A 20,329-nucleotide genomic window follows, 5' to 3' on the forward strand; every position below is an offset into this window, starting at 1 on the left:
CCTTGCACTTGGTGCCTGCGGGTACGTGGGGGTTGCTCCTCTCAGGTCCCTATTTGGTTGGTAGCAGAAGAGCAGGGGGAGATGCTTCCTGCTGTCGAGGTCAAAACCACCTTTAAAAGACTTCATTAAGCAGGATTAGAGGAAGGTCACCAGTGCTTGGTGCTGCTGTCCAGAAAAGGACCTTGAGGAGCAAAGGAACCACGGTGGGTGCAACTTCTTGGGCTCTCACCTTTGGTACCCACAGGCAAAGGGCTGTTAACTAGGGGCTGTGAAGCAGGGTGGCATTCAGGAGGGATGGTTTCTCCAGGATCTGCTGATGTGGATCTCCTGCACTGCTCCAGATGTGCTCCATGGAGGTGATGTGCTCTGGTTATTAATAATCCTCATGGGACTAGAGGCAGGGTTACTTGTTCTAGAGTATCTGCCATTAACAGGATGCTTAGTGCATGGGTGATAACCCTGGTTTATCACCCTCTCGGTGAGGTTTTTGCTACTTAAAACACAGGTCTCTAGTGGGGATGTTCCTTCTTTGCTTGAAGAAATACAAGAGCAAATATTCAGGGCTCATCCAGGTGTGTGTTTTAGCAAGCTGGTGCCCAAAGGGAAGGCACAAGGGTTTCCTTGAGCACGGTGTGCAAAATTACCTCTCCCCACACTGGGGGATGGAGGTGCCCCATATGTGAGAGATGACAAACAGTTGCTGGGTCAACAGGGTAGAGAGAAGCAATGAGATTGTCGTGGCTGTAATTGCATTTGTAGAGCAGTTCCTAGCCAGGTTGGGTGTGGAATGGGTAACTTCTGTAACAAGCCTTTAACCCAAAGTGCTTTTTCCCATTGGAGCTGCAGGGCAATGGAACTGATGGAATAAGTATGTGTGAATGTTATTGACAAGGAAAGCCTGCTCTGTCCACCTAGAAGTGTTGCTGTCACACTGGTATGGACACACATGGGTGAAATAAGGTGGGAGCATAGAGCTGAGCATCACAGACTCCCAGCCTGGTTTGGGTTGGAAGGGACCTTGAAGCTCACCCAGTTCCAGCCCCCTGCCATGGCCAGGGACACCTTACACTAGAGCAGCTTGCTCCCACTGCATTGCCATCCCTGTGTCTCTGTGGTGGGCTATGGTGTGGGCCTGGGTGGGTTTAACTACAGGGGACCTTGTTATGGAGATTGAAGTGGCACAAAGAGCTGGAGGGTAGAGCTTGGCTCCTGGAGCCTCAGCTGCAGCACTTTACTTCATTAACTGATGGATTAATGATCATTGGAGGCTTTTGTGAGCTCTTCTATGGCTCCATTCATCTTGTGCTGGGGACTACAGTCTCTTGTACAGCAATGGATGTACAAAGTGACTGGTGTGCTAGCAGGGAGCAACCCATGTTTAACAGAAAGCATGTATTCTCTGTGTTATGTCACAGTCTAAGTGCTCCGTGCTTTCTCTTGTTGCTGTGATTCAACAGGTACAAGAGGAGAAGCTTCACGCTAAGCCATGACTGATCCTAATTGCACCGTGTCTTTAATGGGTACAAGCGAGGTAACGGATGATGGATGGATGCAGCTGAAGCCATGCACCTCCCTGCAAGCAGTCAGCTCTGGCTCCGAGGCTGATCAAACAAAACACCCTTTAATAATAAAGTAACATTTAATAAAAATAAAGGCAAAATCAAAGAAATAAGGAAAAAATAAAACCCCACAGACCCCTCCCCCATAAACAGCCCCCTAACCCCAAAATGCACGAGTTATTTTCTACCATAATAAATGTCAAGGCAGAACCTATACTGCAGTCCCAAAAACCAAAGCCCACCCCCCCATTACCTTGCAAGCAGGGCCCTGAGCTTTCTTTACCAGTAACACCAACTCTTGCCCTAGAGCCTAAGCCCTTTGTTGGGGAACACAAAGGCAATCCCCATTTCAGTGCTGAAGCTTCTCTGTGGCTTCGTGAAGCTATTTCAAACACATCAAGTGTTGCATTGCTGGATGCGCTCAAACCCAGTCCCACCTCCCTTACTGACATTATATACATGGAGAAAGAACACTTGGAACCATCTCAAAAGCAAGCAATATCAAGTGCAAATAGGCCTGAATGTAAAGTACAAGGACTTTTCTCATCAGTGGCTGGGTAGCTCTTGATGCATCATCCTGACAAATGAAGGCTGCAGTGTGGTACCATCCTCTGGGGTGCTCTTGATGCTTGCCCTTCGAAACAAAGGGACAGCAGTAAGCAAAAAGAATCCCCACAATTATGAGCAGAGGCAGGCACAAAAGACACATCATCTGTACAAAATTGGTTATTAGATTAAGGGGCTTGGTCCAGCTATCACTGTGGGGGCATTAGTCCCAGTCTGACTCTTGATTCTAAGTACCTGGACTAGCCACACTCAGCTCTGGTGCTGTGTGTCACCAGTAAGTGGTTAATACACACTTCAGCCCAGAAAATAACCTAACCATCAATGCATCCCAATAGAGAAGAGCTGGACCAGTGCTTTGCTTGCAGTTGAGCTCTCCACTCACATAGCAATGAGCCCTTCCCCAAAGATGCTCTGCGAGGATGGGTGCCTTTGGGCCTGCTGAACACTCACATCACAGGGTAGCACAAAAGAAGAGGTACTTGTCTTCTAAAGAGAAAAAAGGTGACAGCAGGACCCTTCCCTCCACCCACAGCACACTTTAGCAGCATAAATTCTGCATCCCAAGTAAAAGCTGCACATAACAAATGTGTCCATTTGCCCAGTGAAGTTAAAAAGGATGCAGGTTTCCTGTGAGGATAAAGTAGGAATTCACCTTTAGACTTTACTGACCTCATAGACTAAAACATTGGGTTTTTGTGCCCCAAAACCCATGGATTGTTAAGAGGACTCACTGCACAAAAAGGCAGTGTTATCTCCAACCACACAATGACCTGATGGGACCTGGGAGGTGAGATGCCCTCCGGGAGTCCCTCCCAACCTCAGCCTGCCCCAGTGGCAGGATTATCTCCTCCAAAGCCAACCCACCAGGCTGGAGGCAAGGATTATACTTCACCTTGTGTTTGATGACCGTGCCAGCCCCGAGAGCATCCGCTCTGCTCTGTTCTTGTGCCAGTCACTGCTGCAGCAGCCCTGGTAAACATGGAAAACAACTCCCCCTTCCCAGCCTAAAAGCCCCACCATGGAACACCTCTGCTCAGCTAGATCGCTTTGAAGACCACCTCTCTTTGCTCTGTGTTCAAAGGCACATCCTAGAGGCACCAAGCCCTTACCCCTGGGGTGCTGGTGGGTGCTGGCTGGCCTGGTTTGGGTTAGAAGGGACCTTAAAGCTCATCCTGTCCACCTTCCACTAGAGCAGGTTGCTCCGAGCCCTGGCCCTTCATTTGCACAGCAGAGCCCAGTAACATCTGGCACCATCTTCAAGCGACTGCTTTTAAACATCCCTTGTCCAAAGCTGCAGTCAAAATGCATCATAAAGAATCCATCCTGAGTGCCTGGCAACCTGTGCCAAAGCACGGACCCGACAGACTCCGCTTCCAGCCTGATGTAGTCATTGTGTAGGACAAATGGGATTTAGCGAAGGAAAAATCCAATTCCCACATTCAAGTCTGGAATTCAATCCCCAGCCTCTGTCCTTGGTTTCTCTTCCAGGTTGTCCTACCTGAGGGTGCAGGTCCCAGCAGCAGCTCTGGATGGAAGATTAACGCTCTGGCATCCTTTGCTTTCAATTTCCTGTTTAGAATCAGAACTCCTTCCCAAGCGGCTGTGACAAGGCAACAGACGGCAGTTTCTAGGACAGCATCTGCTCCTTCCTGTGGTGTCTGCATAATTTAACCAGGACATGGAAGTTCCAGTGACACCAAGGACGGGATTTAAGGAGAAACAGGACACACGACTGTTTGCTTCCTATTCCAAATGGCTAAACCTTCACGTTCCCCCTACCTCTTCTCCCCCTCTTGGCTTCCTACACCACCAATTCAATGGCAACGACTCTCTGGCCGTTCCATGGACACCAGAGAGAAGGAATTTGCATGCAAAGGAAGAAACCAGAAGCGGAATGGCACACAGGAGCACTGACAGCTTCACAGGCTGCGAGCTTGGGGTGTCCTGGAAGTCAAACCTGGATCTGCTCCCACACCTCGCTGGGAAGCGCAGCAGGAACAGCTTGGTACTGCAGAGTGCTTTGGCTCCACTTGGCCCAAGGCCTTGCCAGTGGTTCCCTTCACCCAGGGAGCTGCTGCACCCCAGAACCACTCCGGGTACCTGGACAAACAGAGGACAACCATCAGCTCTCACTGACCTGCAGAGCGAGGACACGGCGCTCATCAGGAGTCCCGGTGTTGGTTCGGTCGCATCTCCTCCTCCCCATGAAGGATCTGAGATCACCACAAACACCTCTGGGCACAGCTCAATGCTCTCCATGTCATCACGCTCCTTCTCACTGGAGCAATGTGGACAAAGATCTGCAGAGGTTGGGCAAGGGATGGGAAGGAAATGAGGCGAGCCCGGGAAGAACGAGAAGAAACGCTCTGGAAGTTAAAGTGTTTATTGATGTGTTTAAACTTTGTACATTCCCCACAGACCACACCAAGGAGTTTGCAGGTAAATCTGTGCATAGTGGGAAGAGACACGGAGGGGGGGGAGGGGAAAAAAGAAAAAAAAAAAAAAAAAAAGAAAAAATCACAGGAAAAATAGAAAAAATACACCACAGGTTACCAGAACCTCCAGATTTAAAAAAGCCGTGAGCATTAACACCAACTATACAAGCATTACAAAGACATGATGGTGAGTGGAACGACACCCCTTTTGTTCTTCCTCTCGGGGGCCTATGCATCTCGTTGCCCTTCAAGCAGGCACCTTGTCCCTCTTCCCTCCCCAGTTCCAGTGCATTCCACATCCATCAGCTCCCAGAGGGGCTGCATCTGGCAGGGATCTGTCACCTCTGGGCAAAGCCACCCAGCACCGTGCCCGTGGCCCAACGTCACCCAGAGAGATGCAAAGGCCAAAGAGAGATGCAGCCTGAGCCTCTCAGCTACTTACCACGTTGGTGAGGCAGGAGAGCTGGGGGGGGGGGAATTAGAAAGTAGTAGCGAGAGGGGGCTGTTAATGCCAGGTGAGGCCTGAAGGAAACTGGTTCTGAGCAGAGGATTTCAATTCAATACCCAGGAACTTCCAACTGACTCTGGCGGGGGGGAATGTGCAGACCCCAGGATGCACAAACCATGTCCTAACATTCCACTAGACGAACTATAAACAGAGATGCTAGAAGCCTTTTAACTCCTTGCCTCCAGGGAGTCTTTGATTCCTAGAGCCCAGGCTGCTAAGCAGCAGGGTGCACACCACTGGCATATGAGGATGGGGGGGGTGTGTGTGTGTGTGTTCGTGTTCTCCTTTATTTTTTTTACTCTTTTTTTTTCCTCTTTTTCTCTTTTTTTTTTCCTTGTTATCAGGGTTTTTTGTTAGTTTCCATTCCCAATTCCTTCCGTCTGTGTCACAGTTCCTATCCCTACGTTAATCTCTTTGCAACTCCCAGGGAAATTAGCTTGCGAATCAAAACTCCAAAGGGAAAAACCCAAAGGCTGCTTTTTATATATAAAAGCCAAAACGACTCAAGAGCCACGACTGTCTCCTTTTGACAAGGCGGGCTGGGACAAAGGACCTTCAATAGGCAGGTGGTCTATCCGAAATAAAACCCCACGTTTCCCATTTTCTATATATATAGAGCTTGTATCAGACATCAGAACAACAGAACTGGGATTGCCCAGATTATTTAAAAAAAAAAAAAAACAAAAAAACAAACCAAAAAGAAAACTACATCTCAGTCAAATATCTGCAATAGATCCATTTTTTTTCCCATTTAAGGAGATTTATATATCATATTGTTATATTATCATTTCTTCACCCATTTAAAAGAATGGAAATTGCAACTCTACAGTAGTAATTATAGTCTTAATGATCCAGGAGTTCTGAATGTAAGATGAAGTCCTCTCGAAGCAACTGTTGGTCAGTAGTTGATCCAAAACGCTGGACCACTTTGGCCCTCCGCCCTGAGCCTTCCCCAGCCAGGGCTGCTGTATCTTCATCTCTTTTATATCTGCATCTGCTCCAGGTATTTGTAAGTGGGGTTCTCGTAGCCGTGGTTCTGCATCTTGCTCAGATGCCGCTCTTCTGGGGTAAGCATCGGGTCAACCTTTGGGAAGAACAGAGGGTTACTGCTCAAAGGAGGACCCTGAAGGCCTTATTTCACAGTACCAAGAGCTGATGGGCACACGGCGGATAAAGACTACAACGAGCAGCAAACAGGAGTAAAAGGTTAAGCCACAAAACCCAATCAGCTTAACAGAGTCCCCCGTTCGGGCACTAACGCCTCCTGCCTGCTCTTGCCTATCTGGAGATGTCCTGCACAAATCATTTCCTAAGTGAGCCCACGTTACAAGTGTGGGACCTGCTTCTCTCATTAGAGAGGTCATTATGATTTCCTGCATCAGTTGGGCAAAGGGGAAAAGCAGCTTTCTGCAGACACCATTAAGTCATCACCAGGGATGTGCATGTTGGGAGCAGAAGGAAGGAGGAGGAACCTCGCTCCATCTTAATAGCTGTTACATTAGTCGGGAGGACAAATTGCTACTGATGGACTGACTTACTCCCCTGCTAAAGATACCGCCTCAAAAGCCTATTTACTGCTAAATCCTACCCTGAGCCAGGCAGGGAAAGCTAATTGAATTCCTTGTGATCCGGGAATACAGCTGTGAAGTGACAGATCCCACCATGCCAACACCCGCACGCTAATACATAAGTGATGCACGTAGCAGCATCTACAGAGTTAAGCCCCATCTAGCTAGGAGTGGAGCTGCTGATGGCTTGGCAGCTCCTGCCATCTTCGCCCCCTACACACAACATGTGATTCCATGCTATTTTCTTCCTCAGTTATGGAGCAGGAGTCGTTTCTCACCTCCACAATCCCATGGCTGATGGTCCCATACTGCCTCTTCCTCAGCATCACCAAGCTGATGACTATAACAGTAGCTATGGCAACAGCAATCACCAAAAGGCCAATGAGGGCACTGCTGCTGAAACTGAAGTCATCACGGAGGGAGTTGTCATTATCCTGGAGGGAAGACAGCAACGGAGAAAGTGGAGGAAGAGCGGTGAGGAAGATGAGCTGCTAAACCTAAAAGGTGGCATAAAGACCTAAAAGCTCTTTAACCATCTGTGGTATCAAGACACGACTGATTACACTGGACAGGGTAAATATTTCACCTCTAAATACCTCACCAAAAGGATGACCAACACAAACTTGTTTCCCTGCTCAGGCACTGACCCACACTGCTTCCCCATCCCACAAAGCGCTTCCACGAGAGACAGGTCAGGTTCTAACATGTATTTACTGCTCACACCACTACACAGCAAAGCGGGGGCTGTGTGACCTCCCAAGAGCAGTGTCAAGGCACCAAACCTCAAATTCAGCACCACACAGGAACCAAACCCCAGCTTTAGGAGCCTGCCCATGGCTGGACTCGGTGGCCACGTACGTACCGGCTCATCCACCAGCCCACCGACACGCTCCGCGTTGAAAATCATCTCCTTCACATCCAGGGTTTCGTCGATGACCTGAGAACAGCCACAAAAGTGCTTTATGAAGGGAGCCATACAAGACAGAAGGGATGTGGAGGCACACAAGAGACCTTTAATGAAGACTAGCAAAGACTCAGAACCATCTTTTCCCTGCTCTCCAACATTGTACTGCAAGTGAGTACTGCAGCCATCTGGACATCCAGGCTACTTCAAACTAAAGGCCCAAATGAAAACCCACCTTTGGACACAGCACCTCTGCTGCGGAAGAACTAACCTGTGGCTTTAAAAACCCCCTTTTTCGGGGGGTTAGAACTACATGATCTTAAGGGCCTTTCCAACCCAAACCATGCTGTGATTCTATAATACCAATATTGAAAGGAAACTCTCAAAGGTCAACTGCGTTGGGTTTCTGACCCAGGGAACTGAGGCAAGGCTGCCACCAGAACCTCCTGAGTTCTGTGCACTGTAGATGGAGCTAACACCAACCGGCTTGCACCCCTTCAGAAGGCAGCAGGGCCTTTCTTGCCATGACAAATAGGTGGGAAGACAGCTGGATCCCACAGTGTGCTCAGACCTAGCTCCAATCAAGCCATACAGAGGGTCTCTGCTTGGGAAACCAGTTACTAAATCAGACTGCCAGAGATCTGGATCTCTTTCCTTCCCTCACCCTCCCACCCTTCTGATGCTAAGCAGTATTAAGAGCCTACAACAGTCAGAAAACTGACTCCCCCACACCATATGGATACCGAATGCAGTGACATTCTGTAAGCATGGAAACAAGCCGCTGCTATTAATTAGTGTCCCCAGCAATCTGAGCTTTACAAAGTAAAGGTGGAGGGCTCACCACATTTTCATCCACTTTCTTCTTGCTGTTAATCACCTTTTCTTCTGCACCGATCAGCCCATCCAGCTCAGTCATGCCAGAACCTGCACCAGAAGAGCAAGGCACGGACCATTACCCAGTGACTTTGGGAAGGGTGACCTACCCTTTGCAGAGCTGCCATGGCTAATGTGTTTAACCACATGGACCGCTGGTTATTAACCTGTCTTCATGCTGTTGTGTCAGAAGGGGAGCTCGGAAGCTATGCTACAGTGACAAGTGACTGGGGGGGGTTCTGTTAATGAGTGGGGATGAGGTGGCAATGAGAGGAGCAGACAAGACTCACCAAACCCAGGCTGAGGTGTCAATCCACAAACACCATCTACCGCTAAGTGCTGCTGTTAGAAGGTTCAAGGCAAGGTGTTAAAGCGTGAGCGAGCAGTTCCCTTCTGCAGATGTCACTCGGGGTCAGCACCACCTCACTGTGACCCCGTGCTGGAGGCACACATCTCCATGCTGGGAGCCAGCACACAGGGAATGCTGGCACCCATTCGTTTGCAACAGCAAGTGCCTCGGGAATGAGAACTTCAAGGTCACCCAGCTCCGTAATGAGCTGCTGTCCCTTATCTGGCACAAGCCCAGAAACAATAAATCCCAGGGCAAGGGAGGAGCAAAGAGCTACGCCAGCCTTTGTACCAGAACATCACTCACCCATTTCTAGGCTAAAACTAGCATAGGATCAAGAGAGGAATATCAATTAACAGGAGGCGGCTGCTCTGCATAAACTGCTTGGATCTGAAGCGTTTATAAATAGATTGGATCAATAAGAGAAGAGTCTGATGCAAGATACAAAGACCTAACATAACACAGCACATCAGGAGGAAGCCTGGTTCCCATTATCTGCAGGGACAACACAACGCCCTTCACAGCACCTAAACCTCCCTAGTGCAAAAGCAGGACGACAGCAAAGCCTCAAACCTACAGCGGGGTCTCTCCAACGCAGAGCAGGAGGTGGGGGCAATACTGCTACAGCACTTCACACTTTGCCACTGGCTGCATACACCTCTCCACAAGCTGCTGAGTTTGCAGGTTGCCTAAGACATTATGTGAGCCACTGCTGAAATTGGCAGTGTGTTCTTTGATGAGATGTAAGGAGAGGCTGCTTGGCTCCAAGGCAAGCTTTTACTGCCTGAAAACACCAAAGAAACTAAGGTTTCACTCCAGCTCCTCCCAAAAGAAGCATCTTGGGGGGGTGTGTGCATCCCCTTTCCCTATCCAGCTCTTTGGAGACCATAATCAGATTCCAAGCACGGCCAAGGCTGCTAGTCTGACTCCTCGCAGCTGCCCAAGCAGGTCATGTTATTGTGAAAGGCAATGATGGGCATTCTCTGGAGAGACCAGCCACAAATAACTTTTAGAGAACTACAGTGTCAGCTTTTGGCCTATGGCTGCTTTAGTCAATCCTCAGGAGCCAACGCAGCAGAGTCTCCAGGGCTGGGAGTTCTGAGCTTTGCTATTTGTCACAGTGTGCTGTACCAAATAACAGATCCAGTTCTATGTAGCTCAAAGGCACAGTTTAGACTCTATACTTCCCAGGGGAAAGAAACCCACACACAGGCACAACATCCCCCTCCTGAAATTCAGTGGAGACATAGGGAGCAAGTGCAGATATAATCTTTGTCCCTAAGTCATCACAAACTCTCCTATGGGGCTTGGAGCAAGCTGCTCTAGTGGAAGGTGTCCCTGCCTGTGGCAGCGGGTTGGAACTGGATGAGCTTTAAGCTCCCTTCCAACCCAAAGCACGCCATGATTCTATGAAACAGGGAGCACCAGCCTATATTGATCACCTTGAAGTCAACAAAGCACTTGTCCAAAGGAAGAATAGTCACACTAAAGCTGTCCTAATTCCTTCCAGAGCAGTCAGTGCACTGAATCAGCTGTATGCTGCTCCACACGAGGGATGAAGGTGACTTACATTGGTAGCAAAAGGCTGTTAATGACAACAGTTCCAAGCTTTCTGGCCTTCACCGTGTTACAAAACTATCTGTGTTCATTTTCAATGTTATTAGCAGAATCCTTTGCTCTCCTTTTGAGATTCTGCACAATGTGTTTGTAACCAAAGGCACATTAAAATGCTGGGGTTGCTTCCTGCACACAGCACACCTACCACTGCTCTGCAAGAGCATCCTAGCAATTAGCCTGCAATTTCCACTTCGGGAATGAGATCCATGGGAGCAGATCAGCCAGGCCTCATCTTCACCTGAGTATGTACCACTAACAAAGAAGGTAATTTCATGCCAGTATTTCTATGCTGCTTTTCTGGCCCAGGCAGCCCCATTTAGCCAGGCACTGAGCTCCTGCAGCATTAATAAGGAGCTAAATGAGAAGTGGATAATCACACAGGACGTTACCAGTATGGAGAGATGCTACGAGTGGAAAGGGATGCTGAGGAGACCACAAAGAAGGAATCTCCTAGTTCACATGTCCCAGACTAGCTGCACTCTATGGTATCTATGAGGACACTTAGCCAGGAAACACAACCCGTGTCTGCTGTGGCACTGATTCCTAGTTTAGTGCTGTCAGGAAGGATGGATTCCACAGCAGGGACAGGAGCCTCCAGACTCTTTTCCACCACCACAGTGAGCTTTATGGTGCCAAGTGCCCAAGTGGAGATGCTGCAGGCAGCCTGCTAGGTTTCTTGAGGGTAAAAAAAGCTACTCCAAGACACCTTGTGAGCCTGGCAGGGAGGAACACACGCACTCAATGAGATGCTCAGACTAGCTCGTATCTTTAACACTAGGCCTAAACAAGCACAGCTGGAAGTTACTGGTCTAAATGAGAGCAGGGAAATGAAAATCAAGGTGAGTATGGAACTAACATGAAGCTATCAGACACACTGAGAAGGTAGGAGTGTGATCGAAAGCACTGTGAGGGAGCAGCTTAGAACCAACCTTTTTTCATGGGGTGGTACAAATCCGTCTGAGGATCTAGCAGGAGGGAAAACAAAAACAAAAATAGCAGAGAAAGGAGATTAAGAGAGAAAGGAAAAGGCTTGTGCATGATTTCTGACTCAGAGCCTGGGAAAAGCTTTCAGCCCTCAGCCTTCTTTCAGCTCAGGACTCTGTCCAAGCATTTATAAAGTCAACACACACACACACCCCAGCTGTCAACACCCAACACTACAACAAAACACAGCTTTAAATCAAGAGAACTCCTGCAGCCCTTCAACAGGGCACACAGACTTCATATAACACGAGAGCAATTTGCTTCAGGACTGAAAAGTCATTGCAGAGTCAAGCCACGCAGTCGGAATGGGAAACTACCCTGCAAAATGGGAAGAGACAAAGCAGTTCTGCCAAGAGAAGGATGGGAAAACCAAGAGAGAAGCTCAGCGCAGATTACAAGCGGCACTGCCTCTTCCCAGGGGCACCGCTGGGGCAGCTGCTTTCCTCTTGGGTCACCCAAAGGGATGGAGCTTCCTGTTCCACCAAGCCTAAGGTAAAATGTGTAAAGCCCGTTTCCAGTTCCACGTACCTTCGTTTTCAGGCAAGGCTGGGAAGGTTTTCACCTGGAACGGACGGAAAGGTTTGCCCTCCAGGGGGATTTCTTCGCTCTCCTCAGAGCTCACTCTGACATCCACCGGGGATTCCGAAATGGAGGATGTGAACTGGTCCATGTCTGCACGCTGCTCCTGAAGCAGCTCATCTGAAAGCAGCACGAGGAAATGTTACACAAACTGCATGAAGCCTGGCAGGGACAGGCAGGGGCAGATGGCTGCAGGGAATGCTGCTGAGGGCTGCCAGGTTCTCTTATCTTGCATGCTCTCAAGTAAAGGTATCGCCTAGAAATACGTACAAATAAGAGCCAAGGGGTTTGATGTGGCAAGAGGCTTTGGCAAGATGGGGTTAAAGTATAAAGTGGGAAAGCATCTGCCTGTTTTTAGGGATCTTTTTCATCTCCTTTTGAGAGAGGACTTAGCTGTTGGCTTGTTTGATACCGACAGTGGAACTTCTTATGTACAAGCTGCTCTGGATGTGTTGCAAAACATTGTCAGCTGTAGACCTGCTCCAGTGAGTCCAGAGGAGACTCATGATGATGCTTCAAGGGCTGGAGCAGCTCTGCTCTGGAGCCAGGCTGAGAGAGCTGGGCTGGGTCAGCCTGGAGAAGAGAAGGCTCCTGAAGGGGAGACCTTAGAGCAGCTCCAGTGCCTGAAGGGGCTGCAGGAAACCTGGAGAGGGGCTTTGGGCAAGGGCCTGCAGGGACAGGCCAAGGGGAATGGCTTGAACCTGCCAGAGGGGAGACTGAGATGAGCTCTTAGGCAGAAGCTCTGCCCTGTGAGGGTGCTGAGGCGCTGGCACAGGGTGCCCAGAGAAGCTGTGGCTGCCCCATCCCTGGCAGTGTTCAAGGCCAGGTTGGATGCAGGGGCTTGGAGCAAGGTGTCCCTGCCCGTGGCAGGGGTTGGAACTGGATGAGCTTTAAGGTCCCTTCCAACCCAAACCCATTCTGTGATTCTATGCATCTAAAACCCTGAGAGTATCTGCTCTGTGGTACCTAAGCCTAAGCCTGTTGTTGAGGGCATCCCCTCAAAGGAGCTAGCCATCTTTTTGGAGCTTGCTACGAAAGCTTGTCTAACACAGTGATGAGCTGAGCTGGCAGAGAGACACTCACCAATCTCATCCTGGATTTCTTCAGCCACATATGGCACCTTGTAGAGCAGAGACAAGCTTTGATTCATCCGCTCCTCAATCACATGGAGATGTGTCATCACCTGCAGATGTACAAGAGTGTGTTGGAGGAGGCAAAGACTGTCAGTCACTCGATTGGTACCAGTCCTTCACTTGTTTCATTAAGCATCTGCTACTGGTGATGGATCTGCCATCATAGACAACAGAATGGGACACGGGTCCTTCTAGTCCCATTCTCTGGGTGATAAGTCTCTAACACATCACTGCTGGAACTGGTCACTTGTGCATGGCCCTCTTGGTGTTTTGGGAAAGGCTGGGAGCAGACAGAGAGGATGTGGCTGACTCCTGCTGTAACCAGCTCTCCACTGGAAACGCTGGAGCTGGTATTCCCCATACACCAGACACGGTCATAATTCATTTCCTGCAGCAGCTACAAGCAAGTGCTTTATTAAATGGATTATCATTCCTGACTACTAGAAGAGATACACACAAAGGGAGCAGACAATATTATTTATCAACTCCGGTTGCAGAACAAAGGTGCCTTTCAGAACAACGGTGGCATTACATTTGTCTTACACCCACTACACCCACTCCCTGCCAACAGTATTCTCCCTTCATCTGAGAAATGAATTCCAACTGCAGGCAACCTCAAATTGCTCTTCCCCAGCATATTTAAGTCGCTGGTGAAGTCAAGCCTGACCTGAAGAGGGTGCTGCATAATCAGGGATCCCGCAGGCAACGAAAACCATGTATCTGGCCAACCTGAGGCTGAACTAAAGGAGCTGAAAGGCCCTGTTTTACAGTCTGACGTGTGCCTGACCTTTAAGAGCAAGGATGAAAGCAATTTCATTTTACATGTGGCAGCTTGTCAATCAAGGCAATCGATCGAGGCGCTTAAAGTGCCTCTGAAAAGCAAAGGGAATGGAAATTGAACTGTCCCACCCACATCCCTCCCCTGTCGATCTGTTGACACTGCAGCCTTCAGAATGAATTAAGGACTGTTTAGGTTTTAGCTTCAGAACACAGTTCACACGGGCTCTCTTGGGCTTTGGCAGCTCAGAACAAAGGGTCAGGGTGGGCCGTGCTTGCTATGCTAAGCTGCCTCTGAAAACAGCTACCGCGTATTCCACACCGCAAGGCAAACGGCAGCTTCTAAATACCACCAGGATGTGCAGCTTGGCAAGAATCTGAGCAGCAGTGGCAGATAACCCGAGGGACAAGGGCTGAAGGTACACTGGCAGCACCCAGGAATAACAGGAAACCATCAGGACACCTCCAAGGGTGAGCTTTGCTTCTACAAAATGACTGCAACATGACTCTACACCTCACTAGAGGTGACAGCAACAGGCTCCAGTCCCTGTCTTGCTCTTAAACCATGATCTGTCCATTCACTGGTTACAAAGCCAAGTAATGAGGTATTTTTTCCCCCCTCTCTTTCCATTTGGATGAGCTCCACCACCTTGTCTCCTTGCAGCTCTCCATTCCGTTCTATTCTGGCACATTTTTCATGCATTACAGAGCTCAAAGGGAAGTCAAACGCAGCAAACCCACCCCTAACTGGGACTGCTGGAACACAGGTTACATTCCTGAAGCTGCAACTGGACACAGGCAGTGCTCTCTGCTGCTCTCTGACCTTGTGAACGGACATACCCTTATGAACACATCTGTTTAACATTAACTGGACATTCTTATCTTGACTCTTACTTAGGTCTTTCAGTACATCTTCCACCTTTTTAAAGGTGGGTTGTGAAAACCAAGTGCCAGGATGTAATTCAAAGGACTTGTGGAATATCTGCAGCGGCTCTTACAAGTACCAATGGCCAGGTCTGCCATCCACTTGAAGCAGCACATTCACAGACAGTACCCAGCAACAAAGAAAATGACTTTCTGCCTGTTCAGGAGTAAAATGTATGGCAACAGCACAAAATAAACTCATCAAAAATAGGCTTTCTATTACAGCCAACAATGACGATCAAGTGCTTGGCAAGGGTTATGTATTATGCTTCAGAACCAAGGCAGTAACTCTGCAGAGGCATAGAAGATTCCCACAAACCCAAAACACAGGCATGTGAAGAAGCAGCCTGATGAAAGGAACGCATAGACATGAGGTACTGGAAGAAGTGAGGCAGGTTCAAGGATGACCAAGTCCCCAGCAAATTCATGGCTGTTTGACAAAAGGAAACATGAAAACGATACCAAACTAGTTCTAACCCCCTAGACTCGTCCTTGTCACCAACAATAATTCCTGTATACACCAGAATTCCCTTTTTGAGCACTAAGCACAGAGGAAACTTGTACAGACAGCATACGATGACACAAAGATCTCTGCACAAGAATGAGAAGTTGCTATAGCACCCAGCAAACGCACAGCTTCCAAACCCTCTGACAGCCAGGCCTGGCTAACAATGCCTCCCTTGATAGAAACGTTCTTATACCTGAGATTTCATCTGTGCAGCCTTTTCTGGGTCAACGGCCAGGACGTGCTGGTAGTGGCGGATGGTGTGCAGCCGGTCCTTGTTCTCGGCACGAACATAGCGCTTCAGAGCTTGCAGGATGCGGTGGGGCTGTGGGATTGGAGGAAGGGAAGAGTTCACATCCATTGGAGCCAATTCACAGCACTTGAGAAAATACCCATTTTCTTTTATGTGAACTCTGTTAGAGCTATTGGGCCTTAGGAACACCAAACAAAGCGGTGGGTTTCTTAACCAGGCGGAAAGGAGGAGTCAGTTTGGAGACCCACAGCTAAGTCTGCACAAATGGCCATGCAGGAGGAAGCTTTACAGAACCTATTCCCAGCTTCTGCCTTGGCAAGCCCCAGAGGCGGTCTTCTCACCTTGCACCCTGCAAGGAAACTCACCCGTGGGGGGTCAGCCTGCAGGGCAGCCAGGTAGTTCTCCAGAGCGATGCGGCGGCGGTCGTTCAGCATCGCTTCCACACGAGCAAGGTGAGTTTCCACCAGCTGCTGCTTCTCGCTTGCTGCCTCCTTCTCCAGGGATTTCACCATTGCCTGGAAGTGCTGCAACAAAGAAAGCGCATGAAAGGCATCAGGGTCACCTCTTCTCACTCCTCCTGTGAGCAAAGGGAGCCTGTCACACTGCGTGTCCTAGGTATTCATAGCAGGGGAGAAGGGCACTGCGAAATGTTGATGCAGATTTCACCTTTCCAAATTCAACAGTGACTGTCTGCCTTCCAAAGTGCCTTCACAAGGCACTTCTGAGGTCTGAAGGAGGCATGTGGCCCATGTTGGGAGATCCAGCTGTGTTGAACTCATGACTTGGTACTAACTCTTTCCCTTCGCCTTGCAATATGGAAACAGGATTGACCCCTTCAATAACCTGAACTTGCAGAAGTTCACAGAGGTTTCAGGTAGGGGATGCTTCATCAGTCCTCCTCCAGACCAACCTCTATATAGTCTATTAGAAAGGTCATAACCCACACCTCCAAACGAACCAGAGAAGTCCATTAAGCGTTGTTATGTTTCAACAGAGCTGATGACAAACTCTTTTCGACTTGCCCCTGTTTCCAAACAGGGGCTTGTGTTAAAAATTCTAGAGATAAAACTGTGTTGCAGGCTGAAATCCAAAGCAGGGTCAGTCACTTCAGATGGATATTGCTTTGAGGGAACATCACAGAGTTGTCCCTGCCAGAAGAGCCCGCCCCCAGCAATCCCATACTGAGAATATCCCTGATTAACTTTGCAGTCTAACTGAACATTCCTCATAAGGCAGAAGATTGGCACTTTGGCAGCAAACCAGCTTTATCTGCTGGCTAAGTGGTTTTCACTAAGTCTGCCCAAACAGGAAATGTGTGTCCAGAGAGTCAGAGCCAATCTGAACTGGGCTGTGAGGCCCCTGGTTAGTGTGGAACAGGCCAAAGGGCTGAAGTTACAATTTGGCTCTGGTGTCGCTGTGCTTTGAGGGGTGAGACAGCTTCCTACGGCTGGGTGTAGGGAAGGACCTGGCACGGTATCAGCTCATCTCCAGTTTTAAGAACAAAGCATGTGTTTGAATCAAATCTGCTCTACAAGGCAGCTGCTGACAGAACAGGAAAGCTGTTCTTCCATCTCAGCTGCCCGCTGGCTTTGAACACTTCGACCTCTAGTGAGAAGAGGGTGGCCAAGCACCAGTAACTTCCCTCTTTACATCCTTCAGCTCTTACCTGAATGAGAGTCTGCCTTTCAGCCTTGGGCAGATTGACAGCTTGGTGTTCTGCTTCCTCCCATTCCTTTTTCACCTGGACAAGGAAAGGACAGAACCCAAATCAACATCTGATCTTTGCGAGATCCCTGTACAGCCTGGCTAGGAAAACAGAGCTGCAGTGGGGTTTAAACCTAGCACTTCAACCCACTGAGCAGCAAGCCAAGTGTCCCCATTGATTCCCTTCTCCCAAAACTCTGAAGAAATGAGAATCTAACTGCCATATCGCAAGAAACACGAACGGCTGGTGCATGGAGTCCATCATCACCCGGCCACCATCAATTTGTCCGAACACAGCTGATAAAGGCCCAAAGCTAGATGCTCACCCGGTCCATACGGTTGTGGTGCCTGACCTCCAGCTGCTCCTTTGCCTTCTGGAAGCGGGCATGTTCATTGTCATCAGCTGGGGTTTCAAAGTAGACATCCACATCATCGGTTGGCACTGCAAAGACAGGGTAAGGATAAGCAGCGGTGCCAAACCCCGTGATCCTGGATGGCAAAGGACAGGTAGGGAGAGGAAAGCTCCATTCCTGCACCATTAACAATCTGCCAGGCTGAGTTTACTGAACCACCACCTACCAGCAGTCCAGTTTGGTATCACTGAGATGCCAATTTACTGCACACCACCACTTAGTTCCATCATCCCCAAAGCACGGCAATGCACTGCGGCAACCGGTCCTCCCATTAGTTCTGGGATGAGCATTATTCAGCTCCAGCAACAGAACGACTTGGACTGCAGAATGAAGAACTTGTTCTCTCTTCCCTTTCACATTAGCTTTGGGGAGTTTAAATGACATTTTGTGCATTAGCAGTTCGCTGACAAGCCGGCTCCAGACACCATTAATATGATCAGGGAGCTTAAAAATAAGGCTGTACAAAACACTACATAATATTTGACACTTCAAACCTACCTTCCCTACCAGATGCACCATGCAGGACTAACAGGCAATGATATTAGACAAGACAGCAACAGAAGGAGGCTCAGTGTGACAAGTTGGCTCATCCAATAAACTGGACTGTTGGTATCTTTTAAGACATTCAATTTCGACAAGGGGAGAAACACAATTTCAGAGCTGATAATTCCAAGCATTATCCAATGATCCACAACACAAACTCCACAACGGGGGCTCTGTACTCCATAAACCGCAGTTCAGGATACGCTGAACCAAGTTTCTGTGCTCCGTTTTAGAAGCTACACATCCCAAAGCCCTTTCCCAAGGGATCTATGGCGAACAGGATGCTCCCCATTGCTGCCCTTCAGCAGAGGGAGGGCAGAAACTAATAACATTAGTTATTTGGGTGGAAAAACCCTCCAGTAGGTCATTGAATGCTTCAGGAGAAGAATTACCTGGCATACAGTTTAGATGCACCTGAATCCACCAACCTTTACTCTAACTAGGGAAGGAGTGAAGCAAAGGGGAAAGGATAACTGAGCAACATAACACACAGGTATTCCAGTTGACACCATGAGATCAGTACCACATTCTGGGCTGGCTCATGGCATTCCTGAACCAGGCTTGGACACAGAGAAGCCTCTTTCCAGCCCCAAATCCCTCTGTTACAGGGCAAAGTTTCAGACAAAAAGCCCCTGACATCCGCATCTTTTATTTCACCGCCTCGGTGAGATCAGCCCAATCTAAAGCACTTGCATGAAGCCCATTCTGTAAACAGGATTATGGCCGTGGAGTCAGACTGCCAAGCCCCAGATAACACAAAAAGCCTTTCAAAAGGCTTTTATGGGAGCTGAAGTGGAAGTGCTGGAGTTCAACAATAAGATTAATAAGGAGGTTAAAATGGGGTTTGGGTAGTTTTATCATCTGACATAAAAGCCGCTGGAAACCGGTGCCAAAAACCTCAAGCTCTCAAAAACACAGGGATTGAGTCATGATTCATATTTCAAACCAAGCTGAAAGTGGGAATCTCAATTCTATGCTCCTTCTCCAATACCTTCCCAAAATGCAATAGCCAGAAAGTGCCCACTACCGGGAGAGCAGCGAGGAGCAGCCTACTTTTCAGGATGGACTGGTCAAACGTACGGATGGAACACCACTGGGGAAAGCAAGTGCTTCCTTCCATACCTTTGCTACGCCTTTTCCCAAGAGAGACAGCCCCTAATCCCTGCTATAGGTCTGGAAGAGGACAACTACACCTTTAGTAAGATCTGCAAGCCAACGGAGAGCACAGACACCATACACCCAGAGCCGCTTTCCCTAGGGAAGCTCACCCTAAAGACTTGGAGAAGCGGAGACAAGAGGAGACTGCTGCAAAAGGACAGACAGAACTGCTGCAGACACCAGGACCAAGAGGATAAGCTACACACGTGTCCTCTCTTGACCTAGGCAAGGAGGAGGAGACACCAAACGCCAGACAGACAGTGGCTAGCTGCAAAAGGGCCAGTGGGAGGCAGGACTTACTCATCTTTTTACACACAGCCATACAATACTCCTCTGACTCAAAATTGTTCCTGTTGCCTCCGCAGCCTCCATATATAAAGCGAATGCATTTTCTCTTGTTAGGGTCGAAGTACCAACGAGGCATCACAGCCTGGCAGGGCCCTGTCATCGCCTCCTGGGAGCAGACAGCTGTGTGGAGACGGGTTAGAACATGAGCACAAGCCCTGCTGAGCACTTCATACAACACAGCGGTGGCTCTACCTCGTACCTTCACCGGCCAAAGGGCTTCTGTCAGTTTTGGAGGGGGATATTCAACACTGCAAAAAGCATTCACCTTGCTATGTGGGGAGGTGCCTGTACGTGATGCTTTGAAGCTCCCATCTGCAGGAGCGATTTCTCCTTAGCTACAGGCTGAAACAGCAAGGATCTGTTTGGCTGATGTCACAGTGTTATGCCTCGGGCATCCCAGCATGATGGAAAGATAAAACAGACATGATGGAAGGAAAACCCATTAGGGCCGTTTAAAGCATCCCAACATGTCCTGTTGGCTGCACTCTTGCCTGGATAGCCACTCCACGTCTTAAAGGTGAGGTGTAAGAGCAAGCGAAAAGGCAGGCTAAGCACAAGGAACGTGATCACCATGGCAATCTCAGCTGCTAGGTTATCCGGTTTGGAAACATCTATATGTTAAACATTG

The 20,329-nt window shown here is 48.9% G+C and overlaps 1 protein-coding gene across 5 annotated transcripts in view; it reads right to left on the minus strand.

The window, feature by feature from the left end:
- Positions 1 to 5,740: 5,740 nt before the first annotated feature.
- The window catches only part of APLP2 (amyloid beta precursor like protein 2), a 42,858-nt gene continuing 28,269 nt past the window's right edge, over positions 5,741 to 20,329 (minus strand). The window contains exons 7-18 of one of the 5 annotated variants that reach the window (XM_061476060.1): positions 19,654 to 19,821; positions 17,566 to 17,681; positions 17,202 to 17,276; positions 15,901 to 16,059; positions 15,479 to 15,607; positions 13,027 to 13,126; positions 11,893 to 12,063; positions 11,310 to 11,345; positions 8,386 to 8,465; positions 7,500 to 7,574; positions 6,916 to 7,071; positions 5,741 to 6,153 (exon numbers count right to left, since the gene is read on the minus strand). In XM_061476060.1, the coding sequence (XP_061332044.1) occupies positions 6,052 to 6,153; positions 6,916 to 7,071; positions 7,500 to 7,574; positions 8,386 to 8,465; positions 11,310 to 11,345; positions 11,893 to 12,063; positions 13,027 to 13,126; positions 15,479 to 15,607; positions 15,901 to 16,059; positions 17,202 to 17,276; positions 17,566 to 17,681; positions 19,654 to 19,821 (1,367 nt within the window). In that variant the 3' untranslated portion in view covers positions 5,741 to 6,051. Of the gene's footprint in view, positions 6,154 to 6,915; positions 7,072 to 7,499; positions 7,575 to 8,382; positions 8,466 to 11,309; positions 11,346 to 11,892; positions 12,064 to 13,026; positions 13,127 to 15,478; positions 15,608 to 15,900; positions 16,060 to 17,201; positions 17,277 to 17,565; positions 17,682 to 19,653; positions 19,822 to 20,329 lie in introns of all 5 variants that reach the window. The other 4 variants (XM_061476059.1, XM_061476063.1, XM_061476062.1 and 1 more) reach the window with 4 other exon arrangements.

Source organism: Pezoporus flaviventris, unplaced genomic scaffold (assembly GCF_033815535.1).
Source record: "Pezoporus flaviventris isolate CSIRO_AGI_PZ_B2104156 unplaced genomic scaffold, CSIRO_AGI_Pfla_v1 ptg000093l, whole genome shotgun sequence".
NCBI classification, from domain to species: domain Eukaryota; kingdom Metazoa; phylum Chordata; class Aves; order Psittaciformes; family Psittacidae; genus Pezoporus; species Pezoporus flaviventris.